Genomic DNA, 24,970 nt, shown 5'->3' on the forward strand with positions numbered 1-24,970 from the left:
CCACCCCACCCCACCGCACCACTCCTTGCCAATGTTCCTCCCTTCCCCTGCCTTTCAGAGCACCTACCTACTCCGGCAGGTGTTGGCTTCCAACTGGCACTGACAGGCAAGTACAGTGCTGTCTGCCAATACCAGGATCCACCACGCTGTGCAATGTGCCTTATGGCATGTTTGCAACAGTGCATGTGCCCATCCCACCTGCAGTAGCTGGTTTAGGATTGGGCTGCTAGTTAGGTTATAAAATAAGGTTTGGTGTGGAAATATTTAAATATACGAAGGGAGATATTGAAATAATGCATTATGTGTGTTGATCTAAAACTTTTTGGTCCAAGGTGAAAATGTAGTGGATTTGTTAAAAGTAATTATGGGAAATGTTTCTGGGTGCATCTTGAACTCAAAGAAGGCAAACCATTTGCCCCAACTTGTAAAATATCTCACTTATTTCTGAACCAAAGTCCAAGTCTCATTCCGACCTTTTTGCGCCCCCAACGATAGCATTAGGACAGGGCTTCTCAAACTGGGGCGTTGCAATGCCCCATCCAGAGGGCCCTGACTTGCCCCCTTCCAGTTTTGTAGAGGTGGAGCGTTGTCACTCTGCTTTCACTTTCTGGAGGCTGAGGAGCCCTGCGGAGGCTTGGGCAGGGCTCCCCACACTCCCAGCATGCTGCTGCAGGGACTGGTAAGTAAATGCCAGTCCCTGCAGCCCCCTGAGCACCATGATCCTGGGGGCTGTGCCGCTGCCTCCCCCTGCCCCCACCAACACTTACAGCAGCTTAAATTCCCCATGAGAGTTTGAGAACCACTGCATTAGGAGCACAACAGAGTTTAATTCCTTTCAACACCTCCGTCAAATGCCTGCCTCCCTGCAAACTTCTTCATCCCACTTATTTTTTCTCTTCAATTGAGCAACAGGAGAAGGGAGAAATGCCTCCTTTTCCATTCCCTGATTCCTAGTACACTGTGATGGGCCAGTAGCACTAGAAAAGCTACAGTTCACAATACTCCTTGAGTCTGGCACATAGCCATCCCAGTGAACCAAGCATCAACAAGTTGAGGAAGAGGAGAGAGCTCCTTGCCAAAGCAAATACACTGAGAAAGGTAAGTGGAAGGGGGCTTTGAAGTAGAGGGTAGATTGAGGGACAGGACGTAGGCTGTATCAGCTGATCATTGTAATTCTAGCTTCCTTTACAAGGTTTTGTATACACATATCTGATAAGGTTGGAGAACTTTGTGTACAGCACCTGTTTGTATATATTATTCCCCATTCAGCTAGGACTGTACAAACATTTCCAGAAATGCAAAAGCGGCTTTTCTCTGGTATATGGCCTTGGATTGAGGTGAATGTTCTTTGCTCTATATTGGTATGATGTGGAAACTAAACTCATAGTTCATGCTTAGGCATGTCTACCGAGAAGTAAGCTCCGTACTTACTTCAATCAATGGGATTTTCTCCCAGGTACGTATGTATAGGAGTCCAACCTCAGTCAGTGAGGTTGAATTGGAAATCTGCATTTGAATACTGTGATTCTTTCAGGTTTAAATAACACAGTGCAAAGATACAGATATATTTTTCAGTGGTTTCCTCCCATTTGTTAATAACATGATATAGCTGGCTAAAACAATTTTGCTCTGTTGTGATTCTAAGCAGTAAGTACAGGAAAAAACACATTGAGTTCTTTTCTTATCAGCTTTGAAAGTTTATAATTGAGTCATTACTTCCAGAGGCTGTTCATCATAGCTTCTTTTTTTCTTTTTCTTTTTATATGGCATTGACAGGTTGTCAGCAGCTAGCCGTCCCATGACACCTCAATGTGATATGGACTCCAGTAGTTCTGAGGAGTATTATCAAGCGGTACACCATGCTGAACAAACCTTCAGGAAGATGGAAAGCTACCTGAAACAACAGCAGCTCTGTGATGTTATCCTGATTGCTGGGAACCGTAAGATACCTGCACATAGGTAGTGATAAAACACAACTATTGGTGCTTAAAAAAACATGTGGGATTTGATGTGTCCACAGAACTATGCTCTGACACTTAAATAAAATGCAATTTTAAATCTAATATTTTACAGTCATCTTAAACTTGCTGCAATGTGAAAGCTAAACAAAACTGTACCCAGGTTTATACCATATATTTTTCATTATAGTGATACAGTGAGTTGTTGAGGAATGTTCCAATACAGAAACTTAGCTTTTAAAGGTAAATTTCTGTTCAACTTTTGAAGGACAATATTAAAAACCAATTACTGTGTTTCTGATAGTATCAGTGAGATGATAACAGGGAGAAAGATTTATTTCTTTATTTCTATTACTTTTTCATGACAGAATAGCAATATCAGTGTTTCCTGACCTACTTATAATTTTCCCTCTGTGAGATAATTTCTGCTATTTGCCATTATCCTAAAATGGTTTCCTGAAAAGAAAAAGCTATATGAAGCTTCTTCTGGCATTCTCTAGAAACAGCAAGATATGCTTGAGAGACTTCCATTTCCTTCCTGTACACTTCCAAGTCTTGTCTAGAGAGGGGAGATGTCTGTCCTCTCATTGCAGGGATGTAAGTGCATCAACCTCCCCCTTTCAGGCAGCTCCTGCAGTTGCGTATTGAGGAAGTGCAAATTACTTATGTGTCTCCCCTGTTCAAAGTAGCTCACAGAGGCAGAGATCTGTCTGTAGTGTAGCATCATGTAAATTACCTGCTGTGAAAAGAACTTCAGGGTGTAGTACATGGAAATATTATTAAAACCATAACCACCTCCATGTATGTGGTTAAGAAGGCAATTAATTCATTTGCCGTTCTCTTAAGGTGCAAATATACATTTCAGATATGCCAGTATGAGCTGCACAGAATATTTGTTTCCTTAGGCCCAAATCCTAACCCACTTTCTAGCACTGGCATAGCTGTGCCAATGGGACGTGTGCTGCATCCTGCAGTTGGGGAGCACTCATGGAGGTCTCCTCAAAGTAAGGGAATGTTTGTTTCCTTACCTCTGCGCTGCATTGCCCTTATGTCGGTGCTGCAAAGTGTGTTAGGATCGTACCCTTAGACATTGGCGCAATGAGAATCTTGCAATTGAAGCCCCAGTTCTGCCAATAGATGTGCTGTGGATGCTAGTGCACCACGACTATGTACCCCTGATGTGGAAACCTGCAAATGGGGTGGACATGGGAAGGATGCCAGATGATAGATGTGCTACTGACATCTGCAGAATGCCATGCTGATGACAGAGCTGGCATAGGAAGTAAATGGGGAAGGGAAAAAAACTTCAGAAAAGCTCAACTCCTTCACTTCTTCCATCTTACCAACTTCCCTATGGAGGAACATAGGATACAGACTATTGGCAGCTACATCTCAGATTGTGGGGCACATGGCATAAGACTATAGCTCTCTGGCCTCTTCTTGTGCATGCTCTGAGAACATGCACAGGAACTTTGGTGATGAGAACTATAGAGAAAGGACACCATGCATGAAGGGAGGACTTTGCACAAGCAACCTGTTGCCCCTCACCACACACATGGCAAGATCCTTTACTTGTTTTCTCAAAATTCTTACCTTCTCAGAACTCTTACTGCAGGTACTCTGCACACACAAAACGTCTACTTCACAACCCCATCAGGAGGGAGCAAGGAAAATGCACCCCATGCAGGTAAGCAAAGAAAAGGGACTTTCATGTCACCACACATTAACGTTACATCTTCATCTCAGGTCATTACCCCCCAATTGATCTTTCATTATTGCCTTTACTATAAACTGTGTTGCCTAACCATCTCTTTTGTTTGGGATGACTACTAGCAGTGAATTTCTGCTCTCTCTTGGTGAATGCCAAGTACTCCAACCATTGTCACTGCTGGCCAGACATTCATCTGGAACGCAGACAGCAATTTTTCAGAGTTCCAGTGGGATCTCACTCTACTCTCCCCCACAACATGAATTATGCATCTTGAACCAGAGAACATGCGTTACTGATGCCATTGCCTATTCCTTGTTTCCCTCTCTGTGTTTCTCCTTGTTTCCCACAGGCAGTTGTCCCACAGGTGAAGACACCATGCAGACACCAAGGAAAGCTTGCTGGCTTGCAGTGAGCAGTTTGAGTCCAGCTGCTTCTTGATGAGGTTGTTGACCCACTTGTTTCACCAGGCCCCTGTGACTTTGCAAACTTGACAACAGTGGTGAAACCCATGCAGCTAGACCTCACTGGCACCTGTTACTTGGTTGTGTGTTGGGTAACTGCACGACAATCCTGCCTAGAGGAGATGGCTAGCAACCCCTCTGTCTAGAGGAGATGGTTAGCAACCCCTCTTCTTTGTTTCTCTTTCAGATGCTGTTCTGTCTTTGAGACTATGCAATAAAAACTTTGGCCTGATCATACTTGTTGCCTCATTCTTAGCAGATATGGATCTTCCCACACTAGTTAGTTTCTTACCTCATCTGGCCTCATGGTGGGATTCTGTAGGGGAGGGTGGATGGGTTCTCTGTTCTCTAGGTCTGCAGCATCCTCACTCTCTGAATTTTTGGACTCCAGTGGTGAGGGGTGCTCTTCATTGGTCCTGAGCCCCCGTGGTCTGCTGCCATGATGTATATAAGACAGAGTTGTGGCAGGACAGGGTGGACAAATCGATGACATCCACCCCAGGGCCACCATTCATAAGTGCCAGTAATAAAACAAAGAGAATGTGAGTGGGTGTGGCTAGATAGGCACATCTCTGCAGTAGGTACCTTATTATTGTTAAGAATGTTCATACAATGCTTTTCAACCAAATAGTTCACAAAGTGGATCTCCCTCTGATTTGTCCATGTGCTATACCTACCCATCTAGGTGTGCTTGTTTGCAGTAATGTGGGATGCTAAATGTTCCATCAGGTGCTCTGTGCCTGTCTCCTGCTGTGACTGAGGGGTTAGAGAACAACTATATAGTTTTTGATCTGCCTCCACTGCTCCTTTTATCCCTGCCATCAGCATTTCTGGCCAACTATCAAAAGATGAATATATCACTGGTTAAGGTAAGCCTTTTCACTGGACTTTGACCTGTTAGCCTGACTCCCAGAGTCTGTACAGTGGGGCTTTCACCACCTACCTGAGTGCCTTATGTGAGTGCTGTTGAGGCTTCCCTTGTGACTCATCTGTATGTGTCTCCTCATGGTGTCAGGGTGCACAGGACCACATGACGAGAGCCCTTTTGTTTTGGTCATTACTGCTCCATGCACAACTAGCCCCATCAGAGCCTCAGAGAGCAATGTGGATAGGGAGTTCCATCACTCTGTCTCCTTTTCCACCCCCTCAGATCTTTCTTCCCTGGGGTCTGGGTTTACCCTCCCTTTTTAGTGGTCAGGTGTTCTCCCAGCCCTCCAGTGATCCTTCCTCGTGGTCCTTTTAAGCTGCATTTTTAATGGTAAAAATATCCAGCAATTTAGGAGTCTACTTTCATTACCAGCTATCCTGGGGGACTTATCGTCAAGCCATGATTAGCGCAGCAAACTTGACATCTTAGGCAGTTTACCGTTTTGGCAATTCTTTTATCCCCGCTGCTATAAAGATCTTTCGAGTCAAGGTTGTGTCCAAACTGTTATTTGCCTCACCTATTTGGATGTCTGTTGTTAATAGCTCTGTTGAAAGGATCCAGACAACTTTTCTTTACTGTGTATTTGCTGTACCACATTGTGTACCTTATGCTGTCTTATGTTTAGAAGCAGGAGCTATCAGACTAGAGACAGTGGCATGGCTTCATTCTTTCAGATTTTGGATTCGGATCTGTTATATATCAAACAACGATCCCTTCCTTAAGGGCGTGTTATCAGATCCTTTTTCACTTTTTGATTTCAAACTATTTTCATAGTAAGTTAAAACCATGGGTATTGCTCTCGACTCCTTGGGAGCTCTTCAACCATCCCAGGTGTTTAAGCTCCTCAAAGGAAGACTGCTAGATATTGAGCAACAAATATTACACGATGCAGCACGAAAAACCTGTTCTTTATATATTGGTATACTACCAAATGTGCTGAGAATGGCTAGCTATCTTTTTTTCCTGAAGAATCCACAAGAACGACGTGCCCTCACCCTAGTGAGATGCAACATGCTCCCCTCTAACTTCTTAATTGGAAGATTCAGTGCAGTCCGTATGAAGCATGACTTTGCCCTTGTAACAGCAAGACAGTAGAGTGCCTGACCCACACATTATTGTATTGCAGTCTATATAAGGATATTTGTTTACTCCACTTAGACCCGATACTTTCAAAATTTCCAGGACATCCTGACAAATTCATTCTGCAACATCTGCTGAATGACGTTGATGAATCGCTCATTATCCAATTAGCAACCTTTATAAAACTGGTAATACAGCGCTGCAGAGTTCTCCCTCCATTTAATAAGTTGATATAAACGAATGTGTCCAGTGTTGTAAGAGTTACTAACACAGATAATCAACTCATGATGATACCTCTGTCAATCATAAAAATTTTATTCCTTGACCTCCAATCAATGTTAAAATGGGTGTAATGGTCATGTAACCTTTTGTACTATTTATTCCTACTTTTTTGTTTGTATGTCTCATATACCAATAAAGGTGAATGAATGAACGAATTAAGCGACCTGGCTTAAAATGATAAACTCTGTGCAATTTTCAACCTACCCATCTTTTCCCATCCCACCTCCCTCTCCCTTCTTTTGCCTGTCAAATGCTTCCCCAGGGCTGACTGACTTGGGAGCACTCCTTCCTCTAAATAAGGAGTAAGGCAGGAGCTGGCTGCTTTCCCCATGTTACTCCCCAAAGCCTTCTGCTGGTCAGGGAATGCCATCTGAGGCTTTTCATTGCTGCACAGCTGTGTCTGCATGTGGCCTGCTATCACATATGCTGACATGGGTCCTGCTAGTTTCTTGCTGCTACCTGAGTGCACTCCTTATCATCCTGGCTGGGAGCATCCTGGCTGAGTCCGCACATGGATACCGTCATGGTCACTCGCTGGAAAAAGGCTCCTTCCAGCTGTGGTATGTTAATCCTTGCTACAGATAGATTTTTATGTTTTTACTTGGCTGCATCTTCTAAGGGAACTATTTTCATGCTTTTGCTTTGCTTTGCTTTGGGCAAAAAAGGTATTTCGTGGACATGTGTATTTGTGCAAGTGGTATAAGCGGACTTGAAACATGCTGCTGGATTCTCTACTTCTTTCCATTTGCTCCTTACATCACAGGAGCTCCTGTAGACATTGGGGAGCTGGGGTATCCTTCTGTTGAATGTTAGTGTCCGTGTGCACATGTAGTGCCATTGGGGCATCTCCTCATGGTTGTTGGTGGTGTCTGTTGCTACGGTACTCATTCTTAGGGTCTGCCCAGGGGGCTTTATCCTAACTGTGAGTACTCATTGGACCTGTTGCCTGTCCCTGTTTGGATCACCCTGGCATAGCTTCACCAGCACTGGGACTGGGTAGATGTGGTAATTGGCTTGCTGCATGTTAGGCTGATGTTTGGTCATCATGCTGACATCAGGCTTACGTTGCACTGACATCAAACTTTTTGCGTTATGAATGATGTGTTATACTGGTGTTTACATGGACATTGGGGGCATTACTGGGAGGGCTGTGCCAGATTAAAATTTCCTAGGCTTTCTCCTCTCGTCCTTTGTGCTGGATGGGCTTAGGATATGACGGACCCCATGTCAGTGTAGCAGGTTGTCAATGCAACTTTGGCATAAGATTGCACAGTAAATTTTATTTTGTACATCACAAACTTTCTTCGTGTTTTCCAAGAAATAATTCCCACATTTTAATATGTGTATATAATGATATAAAATTGTAGCCCAAATGACTCAACACTGACATCTCAAAGAGTGCCTGACACATAGCTGAATGCATTAACTGCATAAATCAAGCAAATTAGTACCACTATCTGTATTTAAAATTGTATTAGGGCACTGCATTGATAAGATTATAATAGCATGTTGAGGGTTCAGAGTAACAAATTGTGTCTAAGAATCTATTACAACCTCTATAATGCAAGAAAATTATTATCAGATAATCTAGACCAGTATTTCTCAGACTGTTGGTCAGGACCCACTAGGTGGGTCCCCATTCAGGTGGGTCCCCATTCATTTCAATATTTTATTTTTAATATATTAGACTGGTATGTGACTGCATTTAGGGAAAAATTACAGATCTGTACTTTTAACAGGCTACTATATATATGCTTTTTTAACAATGATAGTCACTCCTGGGTAAGTGTGGGTAGGATTCCAGCCTAAGATTGTTTAAAATTTTCCTGCTTGATGATGTCACTTTTGGTCATGACATCACTTCGGGTGTGTCCTGACAGATTCTCATTCTAAAAAGTGGGTCCCAACACTAAACACTTGAGAACCACTGATCTAGACCAGGGGTGCTCAAAGTTTTTGGCAAGAGGGCCACATCATCTCCCTGACATTGTGTTGGGGGCCGGAAAAAAAAAAGAATTTACATTTCAAATTTGAATAAATTTACATAAATGAATATATTAGACGGAAAATGAATGAATGGATTCAAGCCAGTTTATGATTCCATTCACCCTAATAAGGGGGGGATCTTCATGCCAGTTTATGATTCCATTCATCCTAATAAGGGGGGGAGATCTGATCTGAGCTCAGTGGCAGCGAGGGAAAGAAAGGCGCGGAGCTTGTGTGGCGGGCCAGCGCGGGCTGGTGTGAGGGCCGAGTGCCCATAGGAGATGGGGGCCCCCTGGGGGCCGGATGGGGACCTGCAGCGGGCCGCAGGTGGCATGTGGGCCGAAATTTGGGCACCCCTGATCTAGACTGTTAGTTTGAAGTATCAAGTAACACCACATCTATAAAAATCTGACCTGGGTGACATTTATTAGTATATAGAACATTCAGAATTTTCATAGAAACAAGTTTATTTGGCCGAGTGTTCAGGGCAAAGTGTTACTCAACACCCCATTTTCTTAGATTTGCAGTTTTTTAAAGCACATAGTTCTATTCTAAGAAAATTAGCAATGACTAACCACTGTTAAAATAACTGAGAGCTGGTGTTAGTTGTAACTAACTGGCAACCCAATCCTATCCCTCACAGGCCCACAGCATGCAGCACCAAAGCAGCATATACTGCATGCTATGGGCCAGCAGGAGACCAGACGACCCAGGAGATGTAAGTAAATAACAGTTTTACTTACCTCCCTGTTGTGTTCCTGGTCTCCAATGGGTGCCTTAAGACCTATGCCAGCTCTTTAGCAGGCATAGGTGTGAGGCGAGTCAAGGATGAGTCTGGACTGGGAAGGGAGGATAGAATGTAGTATGTGTGGCTGTTGCTGAGATTCTCCCCTTACTGCCCCTCCCATCCTGTCCCACCCCAATCCACCCTTGTCACCAACTTGTTAGTGATGGCAGCGGCTATGTAGGCTGGAGTCACCTGTGTGCAGCTTCTGGGGCTTTGTGTTGGTGGAAGCAACCTGCAGAATAGTGGAGTGCTGGCTGCACCTGTAGCCCATGCCTTACTGTGACAGATTGCAAGATTCACCAGTGTAAGGCCCAGATAGAATTGGACCCTTAGACTGCAATCTTAGATGCATTTACCTAGGAGTAAGTCTCAGTGAATCAGTTTGGATTTACTTCTGAGTAGACATGTCTAGAGTTGCAGACATTGTCTAGAGTTGCTAATCCCACATAAACTTCAAATTATTATTTGATAAAGGTACTAGCCTGTGCATTTTCACAGCCCTGGTAAATCCTGACCAAATATAGTGGGCCTGCTATATCTGCGGCCCACATTTATTTAGCTATCAGCTAAATTCATTTAGCTATCCAAAGACTAAAGAAATTTTTTTTCCACATACCTTTCTATAGCCTCCTGCCATTTCACTGCTGTATCTGGCTGCAGCACTTGCCTTGTTTGTGCCATTCACTCAAGTTTAGGCAATTTATGTAATTTTATCAGTGTCACACCCCCAGACTTTAGCATCTGTGGATTTTGGCATCCATGTAGGGTCTCAGAACCAAATCCTTGTGGATACGGAATTCCCACTGTAAATACACATTGAAAACCTCACATTTAAAATAATTCCAAATAATAATTATTTTAAATAATATAATAAAATACAAAAAATTAATAGCAATAATAATAATAGCAATAATAATAATTCCATCTTAGATAATTCCATCTTAGATAATTCCATCTTAATAGCAATAATAATAATTCCATCTATTCTTCACTCCTCCCTTCCTCCTGAGCACTTGAAAGAAGGCTAAATGGCAGCAATTATTACCTTCTCCATTCTTTCCCCCTTGCTGGAGCTCCTGGTGAAGGGATGGATTGCTTCCTCCTAGTGAAGCCTAAGTGCCTGGAGAGACACTGATTGCCTCTGTGTGCATTACAAAGGTCAGCAAGGCTCTTTTTAAATCACCAGAGCAAAGAAACTTTGTTTTTTAAATTGATTTGCTGTAGTGTGTTTTTTGCCATCTAGTGAGTTCTTGGGATGGAACCCTTTCGAATAATGAAACTCAACCTGTAATATGCAAAGCTTTATTGAAATTCTAATAAAAGGGAGGGAAAAGAACCAATTGAACAAAAAAAGAATTAGGGGACTTGAATTTAAAATAAAAAGGGTTAAGTTCTCCTGTAAACCTACAGACCAGTGAAAATAGGACAGATGGCACTGATCTGTATTATTGTCTGCAAACTCATGCCTGTGTGAGTTTGCAAACTCAGAACTGCTACCTGTGAAGTTCAATTTAGAATATGATAGCATGGTGTAAAGAAGACGCATCCCAAAACAACATAAGGCTAACACTTTCTGATTAATAACTGCTCGTTCTTTGTGCCTGAATGATGGAACCACCAGTCTCCTCTTGCATTCCCCAAGGGTGCTCCTGGCTGTGTCTGGTGCTCCCCACCAGAGCCTGTGTTAGCTGAAGGAGGAGGAGGAGAAGAACTTCCACCTGCTTGTGAGTTAATCCCTCAATTTTAATGACATCATTGGTTACCTGATCTCCACCTTTCTCTTCCTGGACAACAGCAGGCAGGAATCTGACCCAATCACTGGCTCAACCACTCAGCAGTGTTGGTTTCTAGCAGGAAATGCCATGTACATAGAGCTCAGCAAGGGATCTCAGAAACTTGCAAGAGGCAGGGGGAGGGGAAATACCCCAAACCATGACACTTAGGAAAAAATGTGACTTACGGTTTTTTGGCAAAACCGGAAGCGACATTTTGGTTTTGCCAAAAAAAAACACAAAAAAAACAGAAGTGCTTTTTTCCCCTTTTAACAGTCATTCTGAACCCTGCAGAGGCTGCAAATGGACACGACCTCTCTAGACAAGACCTGGAAATGTACATGAAGGAAATGGAAGTCCTCGCCTTGCGACACCCACTGGCGTGGGTGCTCCACATAGCTGTGGTTTCTGGTATCTGTGGGGAGTTCTGGAACAGAACCCCTCTCCCTACAGATACTGAGGCACTACTGTATAGTGCTTTCATAACAGGAAAGTTTTTCATTCTTCAAGGAAAGGTTATTCTATACTGCAGGGGTCTCCAAACCCTGGCCCGGGGGCCAGATGCAGCCCGCGGTCAGTCTCTATGCAGCCCGTGGCCAGCCTATGATCCCCTGAAAGCCTCTGGCCCAGTTGACCAAACACAACCAGAGTTGTGCTTGTGGGGTGGGGGAATGGGGGGTCCACTTAAGTGTGTGCTTTATTTCTTGGGCTGTGTTGGTGTTTGAAGAAATCCTGGATATTTGAATCCATTCATTTATTCATTCATCTAAGTTCCATCTCTAATGTATTTATTTAAATTTTATTATTTACTTTTTTCCCACCGGCCCTCAACACTGTACCAGATATTTGATGCAGCCCTTTGGCTGAAAAGTTTAGAAACCGTTGCTATACTGTAAAGCCCAAATCTTATCATTGTGCTCTGCTGCCAGAACTCTCATTCCGACAGCGCAGCTCAAATTATGGTGTTGCAAAACGTGATGCTCTATCGCAGCCATTTTCAACCTTTTTCATCTCACGGTGCACTGACAAGGCACTAAAATTGTCAAGGCACACCATCAGGTTTTTGACAATTGACAAGGCACAACGCCACTCCTTTTCTTTCCTTGAACATACACCACCAAGAGAGGTGGTGTACCTCCCTCTACCTCCATTACCATAGTTTGCCACACATGCATTTTTGGTGGGATAGGTTGGGGATAGGATTGGACTGTTTGTTATTTGACAGGCTTGATTTCTGTTTTTTTTTGCAAGGATGTCAAATCCTGGATTCCGTCTGTCTTGCCCAAAGAATGTCTACGACAAGGACATAATACAAAGCATCTTTCTCGTTATCTCAGAATGCCAGATGCAAGGGAGGGCACCAGGATGCAGGTCTCTTGTTGTTTTGTGTGCTCCCTGAGGCATTTGGTGGGCCGCTGTGAGATACAGGAAGCTGGAATAGATGGGCTTTTGGCCTGATCCAGCCGGACTTTTATGTTCTCTTCATGTGATCTCTCTGATTTATTTAAGGCAGTTTAGGGTATGTACATCATAAATACTTACTATTGAGATGCTGTGATAAAGTACTGGTGGGTAAACAGAGAAAGAGAGATTTTACAGGGGGAAAAAATTTGGTGTTCTGTCTCTCCCATACAATTTTTATTCAGTGATTTAATAGAAATATTTGTATTCATGTGTATTTGAACTGAATTTAATTTTATACTTGTTTCAGTTCAACAGCATTTTCAAATCCTTTTGGAATGGAAAAGAATTGCTCTAACAAATATAAGCTTGACCGTGAAATAAGAGCTAAATCACATTTGTGTTTGGTAGATAAGGTTACAGACATGCTTGTATATTATTTTTAACTTCTAATCTACCCGAAATCAACAGCAGCTCATTCCGTTAGGAATCATTGGTATGCTCACCACACACACCCTCTGTGCTGCATCAAAACTAAATTGTAAGGCTGTGAAAAACTTGGAAATAACAACAATAGAATAGGTAGTCATTCATCTTCAGTTGAAGCTAAAGCCAGTTTCTGCACCAAAATTTCTAAAACCTCTCGAAGAACTGTTATTAACCAACAGAAAGAGTAGAATAACAGGTAGATTCATGTAAAATATCATGCTGACATGCATGAGCCAAACTTGGGCTGCAATCGTATACAAGTTTTCCTAGGAGTAAGCCCCAGTGAATGTAGTGGGACTTACTCGTACATCTGAGTGGACATGAATAGGATTATGCTGTTAGCAACACTAACATTAACTCATTCATATGCACATGTTTCTTCCTACATGTATCCTACATGCACACACAGTAACTCAAATTGATTCAACTTGGGGGAATTAGCAATACTCCAGAGTGAGAGGTTAAATTCAGCAGTGTCTGACAGTTTTGGGATCGCTGATGGGGTTGAGCAGTGTGAATGACCTCAAAATGCCTCTAGCTAGGTGACCAGTATCCATGAGATTGAGCTTTTCAAAGAAGATAATTAAACAATACAGGCAAACAATATATAGCGTGAGTCTTTGCTTGTCAAAAAGATTGTCTAAAATGGACAAGGTTTCTAGTGGGAAAGTGATCTCCAAACACACAAAATGGAAACCTCCAAAGGTTTGAGAAGTGGCAAACAAAAATGCTCAGCAGCATGGACATGTTTCTCCATAGATGGTGACACTGTTCTGCTTCCATAGTGGGAATAGTTACAGGACTTTGCACACAGAAAGCAAAAGCATTTTTTGATGGACTGGAGTATCTAGACCTTTTCCTGGATTTGCATCTGGGAATTTTCTGAACTTGATTGAATTTGAGTGTGTCCCTCCAAGAGCGCATAAAAGGCTTGACTGCACCCAATCAGAGAAGTTCTGAGTGACAAAATGACAGGGTGTATCCTGCACCAGGCTCAGGTTGTTGATGGGAGAGGCTTCTTCACATAGGAATCTGGAAGGAAAAAAAAAATCTGTCTAGGTGGCCTGACTGCTGAGCAACATTAAACCTTAAGTTGGTATACAGCAGGACTTGTTTTTGTAGCAAAATTGTATCAGAATGGGGCACACACATTTCCAAGAGCTTGGAGAAAAGGAGACACACAGATGCCATGCAGTGTTACAGCCTTCCTACCCCTTAAAGGCCCTTGATTAGCATGACCTCTTCTAAGTGTTCAGCATTAAATCACTCTCTTCAGGGCAAAGTCCTGCCAAGCTCCCAGAAATGCCAGTTAGAAATCAGAATGGAATTAGGATAGACTGCATACATGTTGGGGAAAAAGAGGATGTTTATAACAATAGAAACACATATATTTGCTTGTATACGAACAAGCACATCTTGGGAGAAATGATTCATTTGAACTAATGATAAACAACAATTTCAAGTGCTCATAGTTGAAAACTTTTGATTTTAGAAAGTTTAGGAGGCAGAATCATGTGACTTAGAGGACAGTTTTCATTAGCAAATTTCCTTTTCACCTAAGATATATTTTGTTTTCTAAGCTTCTTGTTACTATGCAGAAATGATACAAGCTGCCTCAGATTAACCTAGCACAGTGGTCTCCAAACATTTTGACCAGAGGGCCGCATCAAATATCTGGCGTGGTGTTGAGGGCCGGAAAAATAATTTAAATATAAAATTTAAATAAATAAATTTGAGATGAAACTTGGATGAGTGAATAAATTAATGAATGGGCTCATTCATTCAACCTCTCTGGCCCTCAGAATACCCTCCAGACACAATCAGAGCACAGGTCTGGTCATGTTCACTTGAGTTGGCCAGAGGCTTTCAGGAGACAAGTGACTGGCCGTGGGCCGGATAGAGGCTTGCCACGGGCCGCATCTGGCCCCTGGACCGGGGTTTGGAAACCCTTGACCTAGCACAATCAAAAATGAATTCAAGTACAAGCAGAGCATAATAACTACAGTTGACATAAGTAAGCTCAGGTTACAACCTTTTTTTCCTAACAGAAGAACTATTCCTTTTGCTTGTTCACTCCCCAATTATCACACAAGACAGTGAAATGGGTTAAAATGTGCCACTTGTATTAAAGAGTAGTTACAGGAAGAAAAGTTCACAGCAGGAGAGGAACTGACATCCTCAGTTTTAGTGCGAACAGCTGATTCAGGGGGTTGGCAGCGAATTGCCCAATTCACCAGGCTGGGCATTTCCACCCTGACTCCAAGCGGCACCCCATGAAAGCAGTCCCTGTTTGTCACCAGCAACCCCAGAAAAGCAAAGGTAGCTGGACTGCAGAAGCCTGTCCTGTGCTGGGCAGCCTTTGAGGTGGTCTCCGTGAGCCAGGCCAGAGGGTTGGCCAGACCCTCAAGTACTGAGGTATTTGCATCAGTACTGAGGGGCGGTACTAGGTTCTCTCCCTGAATTTGCTGACCTCAGGGTGCATGCTAAATGGCCTATTCCAGCCTTCTTGGCCTGCACTAACCTGCAGAATTAAAGTGACGTAGGGTACAGTACTAACCCACTTTCCAGCACTGACATAAGAGTAAGGCAACTTCGAGGTAAGGGAACAAACATTGCCATGCCTTGAGGAGGCCTCTATGCCTGCCCCCCAACTGCAGGATGCAGCATATGCCCCACTGGCACAGCTATGCCAGTGCTGGAAAGTGGGTTAGGATTGTGCCCTGAGTTGATTAATAGTGAAAAAGAAGCACCCAACCCACTTCTTTTGAGGTAGGTGAAAAAAACTACCTGCTAAGATCCAATCGGGTGAGCAACAAAAAATTCTGACCTGGCTCCACAGACCATTTAATCCCAGACTTCAAGCAAGGGACTGAGGGTTGGAATCACAAGTTGATCGGATTGGCAGGCAGCTTTCCAGTGCCAGCCAAATGCTGGCTAAGCCCTGCTGTCCACCAATGAGACCACCAATAAGGCCAAAGCCCCAAGGTCTCATAGGATGGGAAGTCCAGGCAACATTGTTCCATGCACAATTGGCAGCGCATGGATCAAAATAATAGCTGTAGAAAATATGTAGAAAATCAGGTGCAGCTTGTTACCCCACTCCTTTGTTATGCTGACTAGAGTAATTGATTTCTTACTTAGAAACCTTTATTGGCGCATATAGATAGATATAAACAGACAAACAAAGAACAAACAACAATTAACCACAAGTACAGATGCAAATCATAATGATAGTAATTGGTTAACCCCTTGTGTTGCAGGTCTTGACCTGCTACTCTTCAACACTGACTCCAAGAAAGTAGCTACATTTTCTACTGAGTCTGGAGCATTAACTGACTTTAGGATCTTGTTCTCATGGCTTTCGTACTTTTTCTTTAAATGCATCAACAGAACTAGAAATTTCAAATGAGCTTCAGAGTGCAGTGGGCAATACAAAATTATATAGGCTAACGATTCGACTTCTCTGAGCTCACACACATGCCTTTCATTATAAGGAATTCACTTATATCTTCCGGTCATTACAGCCAAAGGCATAACATTGCATCTTGCCAAAGAGAAAATCCTTCGTTTCTGCAGAGATTCAAGGAGGTATAGGTACCTTGCAGGCTGACTGGCCATAAATGAAATCCAGCTATTCAATGGCAAACAAGTCTTGTTTGCTGCACTTAGCATACTCTGCCATTGAGTATCTAGGAGACTTCTCTTGATAATGTGGTAGGCTTCCATCTGGGATAAGGATCCCAGAGAATCAAATTCAATACCCATCATTCTGATTTTTTTTTCAAGGTTAGAGGAGCCCACTATAGGAGACCTGTCTTCCAAGTGACAGTGAACTGTTCTGTTCCCCATTATAGTAAGACTCTAAGCCAGAACTTAAAGGTTCTCAGCCAAGCCCAGGTCTCAATCTTGGCCTGTCTTGAGACACAGAGCAGCATATGTTACACACCTTGAGAGGACTAAAATTTTTCTCAAGAATGTTGCTTGTAACTGTTCAGCTGAGTGATCCCAGGCACTTATCCATATGGGAACTCCATATAGAACTTGGGAAATGATTTTAGCTTTGAAAACTCAGAGTGCTGCAGATACGTAAGAGTTGCCTTTATTATAAAAAAAGCAGTTAATGGCCTGAAGTGTTATTTTTGCCGTGCTTAGAGTCATATTTTGATGGGTGACCCAAGAATGGTTATATGAAAAGTGTATACCCAGAAATTTAAAATGTTTGACTTGTTCAATAGTATGGTCATTGAATTTCCACTTAAAAAGCTTCCAAGTTTTGGCAAATACCAAAATTTTTGATTTTTCATAATTTAGATGAAGTTTGTTGGCTGTCAAATAGCTCACACATTTACTCATCAGCCTGGTAAGACCAATACGTGTTTGTGATAGAATGATAGCGTCGTCGGCATACAGTAGCAATGGAACATGCTGACCTCCAAGTTTAGGGGATGACCCTGTACTCCTTCCAAATTGGTGAATAAATCATTTAAAAACTAATTGAACAACATAGGTGCTAGGAGACAGCCTTGTATGACACCTTTGTTTGTCAAAATTTCCTCAGTTAGATCACCTCTAACGGTGAGTCTATCTTGGCAAGTTGTATTAGAATAAAGCTTCCTAATAAGAAACAGTAGTCTCTTTATGCCTAGATCAAGCAGTTTTTCCCAAGCCTTGATCTGTCCACCTCATCAAATGCACCGCTCAGGTCTAGGAAAGCTACATATAATTTGGTTCCTGACTTCAGTGTATACTTATGAACTAGGTGGGACAAAACCAGGCAGTGATCTAGAATTGCTCTACCTGCTCTAAAGCCTATTTGTTCCACACCTAATATATCCTTATCTGTTAGCCATTGATTAAGTTTTGTTAATAGGTGTTTTGCATCCAGTTTCCCTATCACAGACAGAAGGTTTATAGGCTGAAAATTTCCAGGTGCCCTATGATCTCCCTTTTTATATATTGGTACAACAATTGCTTGAGTCCAGCTTTTGGGAATAAGACCTGACTGGTCGATCATTGTGAAAAGGTTTGATAAAGTTGAGGCCCATGGTTGTAGGTCTGCTTTCAATAACTCTATAGGAATGGCATCTGGGCCAGGAAATTTCCCAGATTTAAAAGAGATCAACTCTTTGACCTTGTCCATGGTCACTCAAGGCAATTGATTTCTATTAAATACACTTAAAGACACTATTAAACAGCCTCTGAGGCAAGTGTCCCAGTTCAAGCCTGCGGGGTAAAACTGGCCAGTATCTCTCTGCCAGGTAACCACTGGAGACTGGTACTGGCTGCTTGCCTTTGGGCAGACAACTGATCTGTAACTGTCTTCCCTATCCCACAGCATCCTGCCCGGCATACAGGCTACACCCCCCCCAACCAGGTCAGTCTGGGGTAGGTGAAAAAAACCCACTCCTGAGCCAGCATGGAGCTAAAAATTCCTACCTGGTTCCTATCAGTGACCAGCTAGCCTCATACTCTACCTCTTGAGTGGCAGGCAGGTCCCACATATGAGAGTAGAATACTGAGAAGCAACCCTGCAGGCCCCACCTCCTTCCCCTCCACCAGCGACTGCTGGCTATGTAACAGGTATGGGTGGAAGCTGGGCAGTTGAAGCCTACATTCTCATGCAAATGGCTGAAGCAGCGTTATCAGACTCCAAACAAAGCACCATACTACATGTAACTCTAAAAGTGTAGTTATATTCCGGTCTTTCAAAAGAATTTGAATCAAGACCATGGTGTCAGGATGATGGTTAATCCTTTCTGTTGTGCTGCTGTCATGATGACCTCAATTAGTTACAGGGGGAAGGAAGATACTTGTAGTTATTTTCCAGTTGTTCAGGCCTCTGCAATCAAAGGTACAGTTTCAGTACAAACAAAAATGCGTATTTGAAAGCAGAGGGTTTATTTAAATGTTGTGTTGGAAAGGTTAAACCATTTGAGCTTATATCCAAATAATTTTCTGAATTGCTGGATTATCTTTGAGCTTCAGGAAGTATGCAACACTCCATGGAGGAAACAGGGTTCATTAGTTTATTCCTGTAGACATAGCAGGAATTGCAAAGGAGAAAATGACATGTGGGAGACAACTGACCTTTCTGCTGAATAGGTCAGCAAGACTCAGAACTGAGATTCACTACTGTTGCAAGGTTCAAGAAAGCAAGATTCAGTACTCAAGGGTGATCGTTTGCAGGCTTTATTTCGTTGCAAGCAACGGGCATCTCATGGAACTAATGTCTCAAAGCATGAGAGCCATTTCCCAATGTTAACCGGACCCTTTATACCATTCTGGGTCCTTTGTTTGAAAATCTGAACTTCCCATTGGCTGAAGTTTGACATCATAGATGGGGCTAACTCTTAATGGGCTATAAATAACTTTAGAGACACCTGATAGGCTTGTTTCAGGTTACAGTTCCCATAAAAGGTAAAATTAAACAAACATATTGAATTACAAAGTTTTCAAAAACCAGTAGAGTGTGCTATAACATCATTTATCCAGTGTTGACCCATTGTTGACCCTTTTTCACATCCATCAATTCAATTAAAAATTGTTTTGACAAGGTTTAAACTACCCTCATTAAAAGAGATGACACAATGCCCAAAGACAGGTGTGAAGACCTCATCTTTGGCAGAACATCAGACCCATTTCTTGGCATACATCCCCTTCAGACTCATCCGAATTAGGATGGCCTTGCTTGAGCCACCTATCTTATCTCTTCTGCATTTCTTCTCCTGGGTTTAGTAAAACACTGTGGGGCCCTCTGCAAACTTCTGCAGTTTAAAGCAAAGACCTTTCAACTTCCTTTAATAGTTTCACTAAAATAAAACAATTTGACTTCTATGTCTTAATTCTATATAACTATTGTGACCTTTTACCTTGGGTACATACTTTGGTTTGGTATCAAAGGTTACTTGGTCTCCATTTGTATGCTTTTGTTCTTACAGCATGAAAGTATAGTTACAAAGATTTCTGGGGGACAAAGGTGTGTTTAACTTCTGCCAAGGCTTACATCTCCAGCCATCTCCTCATGCTGTTATCTAAACTAAATTCCAAAGTGTATAACACAGCCTTTGAGGCCCCAAAGTTCCAGCCTCAGTCAGCTTATTGCCTTTAATAAAATCAAGCAGGTTTTACTAGTCTCTGTGCTTCAGACTTGCAAAATAATTCTTTCTAACCACCAAGCAGCCTTTTTTTCACCTTGCTTATGTGTTGCTCCAGTGGCCTTTACATGTGGGTTACAGTCTGGGGTCACTGTACCTCACTACCACCTGTAGTCCTTGGAGGTACAGAAAGCAACAGTTCATTGTAGATTCAATTAGTCCCAAGTCCTCCTTACTTTCCTTATGTATACTGAATGCTTTTGAATACTGGACAACTATAATTTAGTATGATACCAATCTCTCAGAATTAAAATTAATTATGAGGCACAGTGCACTTGTTGTTTCACCTGGTTAAATGCTAGAGACAAAAAGTTGTGGTGGTAGCAGTTCAGAAGTGTATATTTAATACACTGTTAATATATCTCTAGAAATGATGACACTCTGCTATTGGCTTCAATTGTATCCTCAATTCTTTTCAGTTTCTATTTTGCTCCTTGACAGTCATTAAAAAATAGACTTTGAATTAATATTAACAGTATTTATTAACAGTATTTATATTCCGCTTTTCAACTAAAAGTTCACAAAGCGGTTTACAGAGAAAAATCAAATAACTAAATGGCTCCCTGTCCCAAAAGGGCTCACCATCTAAAAAGATGCAAATGAATACCAGCAGGCAGCCACTAGAACAGACAGTGCTGGGGTGAGGTGGGCCAGTTACTCTCCCCCTGCTAAAAAAAGGAGCACCCACTTGAAAAAGTGCCTCTTACCCAATTAGCAGGGGTTAATAGAAGTGATTTGTTACCAACTGTGGCTTTATACTAATTCCTTTTCCAGGAAATGAAGGCGTGTGGAGGTGGTGAGGTGGCGGATTTTCACTGATTTCTACTTACTGTAGATACTCACCTATAAGGCGAGAAACTTCTGCCAATAAAACAAGCTTAGATCAGCTTCTTGCCTTATCTGCTAGCTCACACAGGGTCAGGGCTGTTTGAGGCAAGTCACAGCACTAGGAGAAGCAACAGGACAATGCAGAGATAATTAGAGGGCTATTAATCTCCACGTAACCTCCCTGGCAAGCTGCAGCCAAAGTTAACCTTTTATTCTCCTCCTGAGAAAAAAATATAAGCCAGGGCTCAAGGCTTCTATTTAAATCAAGCAAGCCTCATTTTCTTTAGCAGACCCTTCTGCAGTCTCATTCCATCTTGCAAATGTTTGGCAGAGGTCTGGTTTTTTATACACCAGGATGTAATCCTTGTTTCCATCTGAAGCAAAGTCCCTGGCTACAATTCAGTGCACCATTACTTAAGAATAACACCCATTGATTGCAATGGGCCTACTTCTGAGTAAATCAGGTTACAACTCTGTGTAGCTGCACTTGCTCATGCTCATTCCTTGTTGATTGTCTCTGCTGTGAATTGAATTGCTCATTTCTAGTTATGTGTTTTAATGTTATACGTTGAGCCTCTGGCTTAGTACATCAGGCACCTTAAAGAAGGATTTGATTTATGGTTCTATTGGTATGTTTACATACCAGTAGAACCAAATAGGAATTACTTTCTGTTTTTTGTTTTTTTTAAAAGCACACACTCCATTAGTTAGAGTGAGGGTGATCACAAGTAATATTTAAATTAAATATTTAAATACTTAAATACAATTTAAAGCAAAGAATCTGAAAAGCTGAATCCTTTTTTCTACCTGCATCCCACCCCCAGTGATTCCCAACATATGTTTCTCTTCCAAATGGTCTTACTTGGCATCTCAGAACCAAGCCAACATTAAAAAAAAAAAGTTGAGGAGAGGGAAATTCAGCCACAGGAACTAGCAGAGAAAGAATTCAACATCCCAGTATGCCTGTTCCTTTTCTGTATGCAGGGGAGCATAAGAACATAAGAACAGCCCCACTGGATCAGGCCATAGGCCCATCTAGTCCAGCTTCCTGTATCTCACAGCGGCCCACCAAATGCCCTGGGAGCACACCAGATAACAAGAGACCTCATCCTGGTGCCCTCCCTTGCATCTGGCATTCTGACATAGCCCATTTCTAAAATCAGGAGGTTGTACATACACATCATGGCTTGTAACCCATAATGGATTTTTCCTCCAGAAACTTGTCCAATCCCCTTTTAAAGGCATCCAGGCCAGATGCCATCACCACACCTGTGGCAAGGAGTTCCACAGACCGACCACACGCTGAGTAAAGAAATATTTTCTTTTGTCTGTTCTAACTCTCTCAACATTCAATTTTAGTGGATGTCCCCTGGTTCTGGTGGAGCATGTGTTCTCCCACTTTAATATCTGTTTGGCTGCAACTTGTGTTCTAAAATGCAGGTCTGCTGTAAAACATGATTAAAGCAAATTCTTCTGAGTTCATTGACAGCTGGACTGTTCAACAGTTAATGTGAAAAGTAATAAATGAATTGGTACATTCATTTTATGCAATTCTTTGTTTGTTTGTTTTCAGACTTGTTCTAAGTTCGGTTTCCGATTACTTTGCTGCCATGTTTACAAGTGATGTTTGTGAAGCCAAGCAAGAGGAAATCAAAATGGAAGGCATTGACCCAAGTGCACTGTGGGATCTTGTTCAGTTTGCATATACAGGTACTCTAATATATTACATATTTTGTCACATAGTGAATAGCCCACCTTTTAATTTTAGGGCTCCTGTCTTTTAACAGTTGTGTAGAGGAGGGAATTTTAAAAGGTGCAGCTTGTCATCTGTGACATGACACAGATCTCATGCTGAAATTCCCTCCTCTACACAATTGTTAAAGGTCCAGGAGCCCTAAAGTTGAAAGGTGGGCCACCCCATTCTGTCCGTATAATATGAAGTAGTATATGTTAGGACTTCTTTCAAAGTTTGGTAAATGGTGGGATACTGTGTCGATATGATATTCATACACATTCGGTTCTGGATCCTGTACTTTCATGCTCTTTGTTGAAATCGCCTTGTATTGGAGAGGAGTAGAACACTTGATTGCTGTAAGTGAGGTGTGGGATAGTATTGGGTTGTCAGGAATGTTAGTACACATGGGTACTACCAGTATGTGCTCGAGCTAGGGATCTGTTCGGTTGTATGCTGACTGTATTATGTTTTGGGCAGGGTGACCAGATACAATGGAGGACAGAGTGCCTATACCATTAACCATTGTATAGGAGTATCTACAATGGTTAATGGTATAGGCCAGTGGTTTTCAAATTCTCAGGGAGAGTTTGAGCTGCTGTAAGTTCTTGCGGGGGCAGGGGGAGGCAGCGGGGGTGGGGGCAAGGCAGTGGCACGATCCCCAGGATCACGCCACTTGGGGGGGGCTGCAGGGGCTTGGGTGCACTTACCCCAGTCTCCTGCAGCCTCCCGGGGGTGCGGGGAACCCTGTGAGACCTTCTGCAGGACTCCCTGCAGCTTCAGAAGTGAACGTGGAGCAATCGCGCTTGGAGGCAGGGCGCTCGGAGGCAGGGCGCGATCGCTCCGCTTTTGCTTTCAAAGCTGCAAGGAGCCCTGCAGAAGGTTGCGCAGGGCTCTCCGTACCCCCGGGAGGCTGTAGGAGGCTTGGTAAATGCACTCAAACCCCTGCAGCCCCCCTCAGTGTCGCGATCCTGGAGATCGTGCCGCTGCCTCCTCTCTGCCTCTTGGCTGCCCCCGCCTCATAAGGGGAAACAGACCAGGGCCCACAGGCTGGGGCATCACAACACCCCAGTTTGAAAAGCCCTGGTATAGGCACTCTGTCCTCCATTGTATCTGGTCACTCTAGTTTTGGGTCTAAGGTTGTTTCTCAATATGTGGTTGCCTTTATAGAAGCCGTTCATCCCATATATGGGGTGCATGAGGTACAGCTGCCTCATCTCTCTTGAACTGGAATAAATTAGTAGGTTGGTGGATAAAATAATTTTTTGTAAATTTTTGTTGTGCCCATATTAGAGAGGCAAAGGTTAATATTAGTGTAAATATTAAAGTAAGAGGCATAAGTTTAACTGCTGTTAGGAGAAAAAGAGGAATCCTGCTCCGTCCACTTCCACTGTTTAGTGTGAGAAGCCCCAAACAGTACTGGAGAACTTAGGATACCAAGCTGTGTCTCCTTCTCATATCAGCACCAACATTTGAGAAACTGCATTGATGCTAGTGTGGGGAAGAGTGTAAGGAACAGCATGGGTTTTTTCTGAGTGGGTCTTGGGCTTCTCGTATTACCCAATTTACCCATTATAGCCACCTTGAGCACCCTGTATTTTGGGGCGGGGGAGGAGGTGCAATATAAGTCTTCTAAATGAATAAATAAATTTATTGCTGCCTTATTGTGGAGACTTAAGATAGCTAACAGCAATTTAGAAGTACATATGAGCTCATGCCCCTTAAGCGGCTTTCTAAAAGACCCACACAAATGAGAGAGGGCACCCACATACATGGGGTCACTTCAGTGCTCTAAATTACCACTTTCTCTAGAAGTGAATTACCATAACTTTGTGGTGTTTATTTTAGAAGTGCTAGTGTATTATTACACATGTTAGTGTGTGACTTGTATTTAGCTCCTGAATAGTCTTTAGTATCCTGAAATGATATTTGAAATCAGTGGCTTAACGAATGAACGTGTAACCCGGTGTGAAGCTCAAAATGATGCCCCGGAAGTGATGCAACAACTGGAAGTGACATCACCAAATTGGGGGGAAACCTACCTCCTCCCCCCAGCAGCTCACCACCCACTTGATCTGTCACCTGTCCCCAGCCAGTGCCATAGCTAAGGCATTTATCTGCTACCTGGGATCAAAGGTTTTGTAGCCCCCCCATGACAAAATCAAATTTAATTAAGTAAATAAATAAAAAGTGTGCCCTGTATTGGTTAGGGACACTGTGCTGGGTGAAGAGGGACTGTTATTCTCTCCCTGTTAATATAAGAGGAGCACCACTTGAAGAAGTGCCTCTTTACCCAGTTAGCAGGAGTAGCTGTATACATGGAAATGAGAGTTGACTCATATTAACACCTTATTGGTTCCATGCTGTTTCATAATAACATCTTATTGGCTCTCAGAACAAT

At 42.7% G+C, this 24,970-nt stretch overlaps 1 protein-coding gene across 2 annotated transcripts in view; it reads left to right on the forward strand.

The window, feature by feature from the left end:
- Window positions 1–24,970, forward strand: part of KLHL1 (kelch like family member 1) — a 230,053-nt gene that overhangs the window by 35,150 nt on the left and 169,933 nt on the right. The window contains exons 2-3 of one of the 2 annotated variants that reach the window (XM_066620078.1): window positions 1,777–1,959; window positions 22,411–22,547. In XM_066620078.1, the coding sequence (XP_066476175.1) occupies window positions 1,777–1,959; window positions 22,411–22,547 (320 nt within the window). The remainder of the gene's footprint in view (window positions 1–1,776; window positions 1,960–22,410; window positions 22,548–24,970) is intronic. The other variant, XM_066620079.1, reaches the window with a different exon arrangement.

The sequence above is a fragment of the Tiliqua scincoides genome, chromosome 3, assembly GCF_035046505.1.
Source record: "Tiliqua scincoides isolate rTilSci1 chromosome 3, rTilSci1.hap2, whole genome shotgun sequence".
NCBI classification, from domain to species: domain Eukaryota; kingdom Metazoa; phylum Chordata; class Lepidosauria; order Squamata; family Scincidae; genus Tiliqua; species Tiliqua scincoides.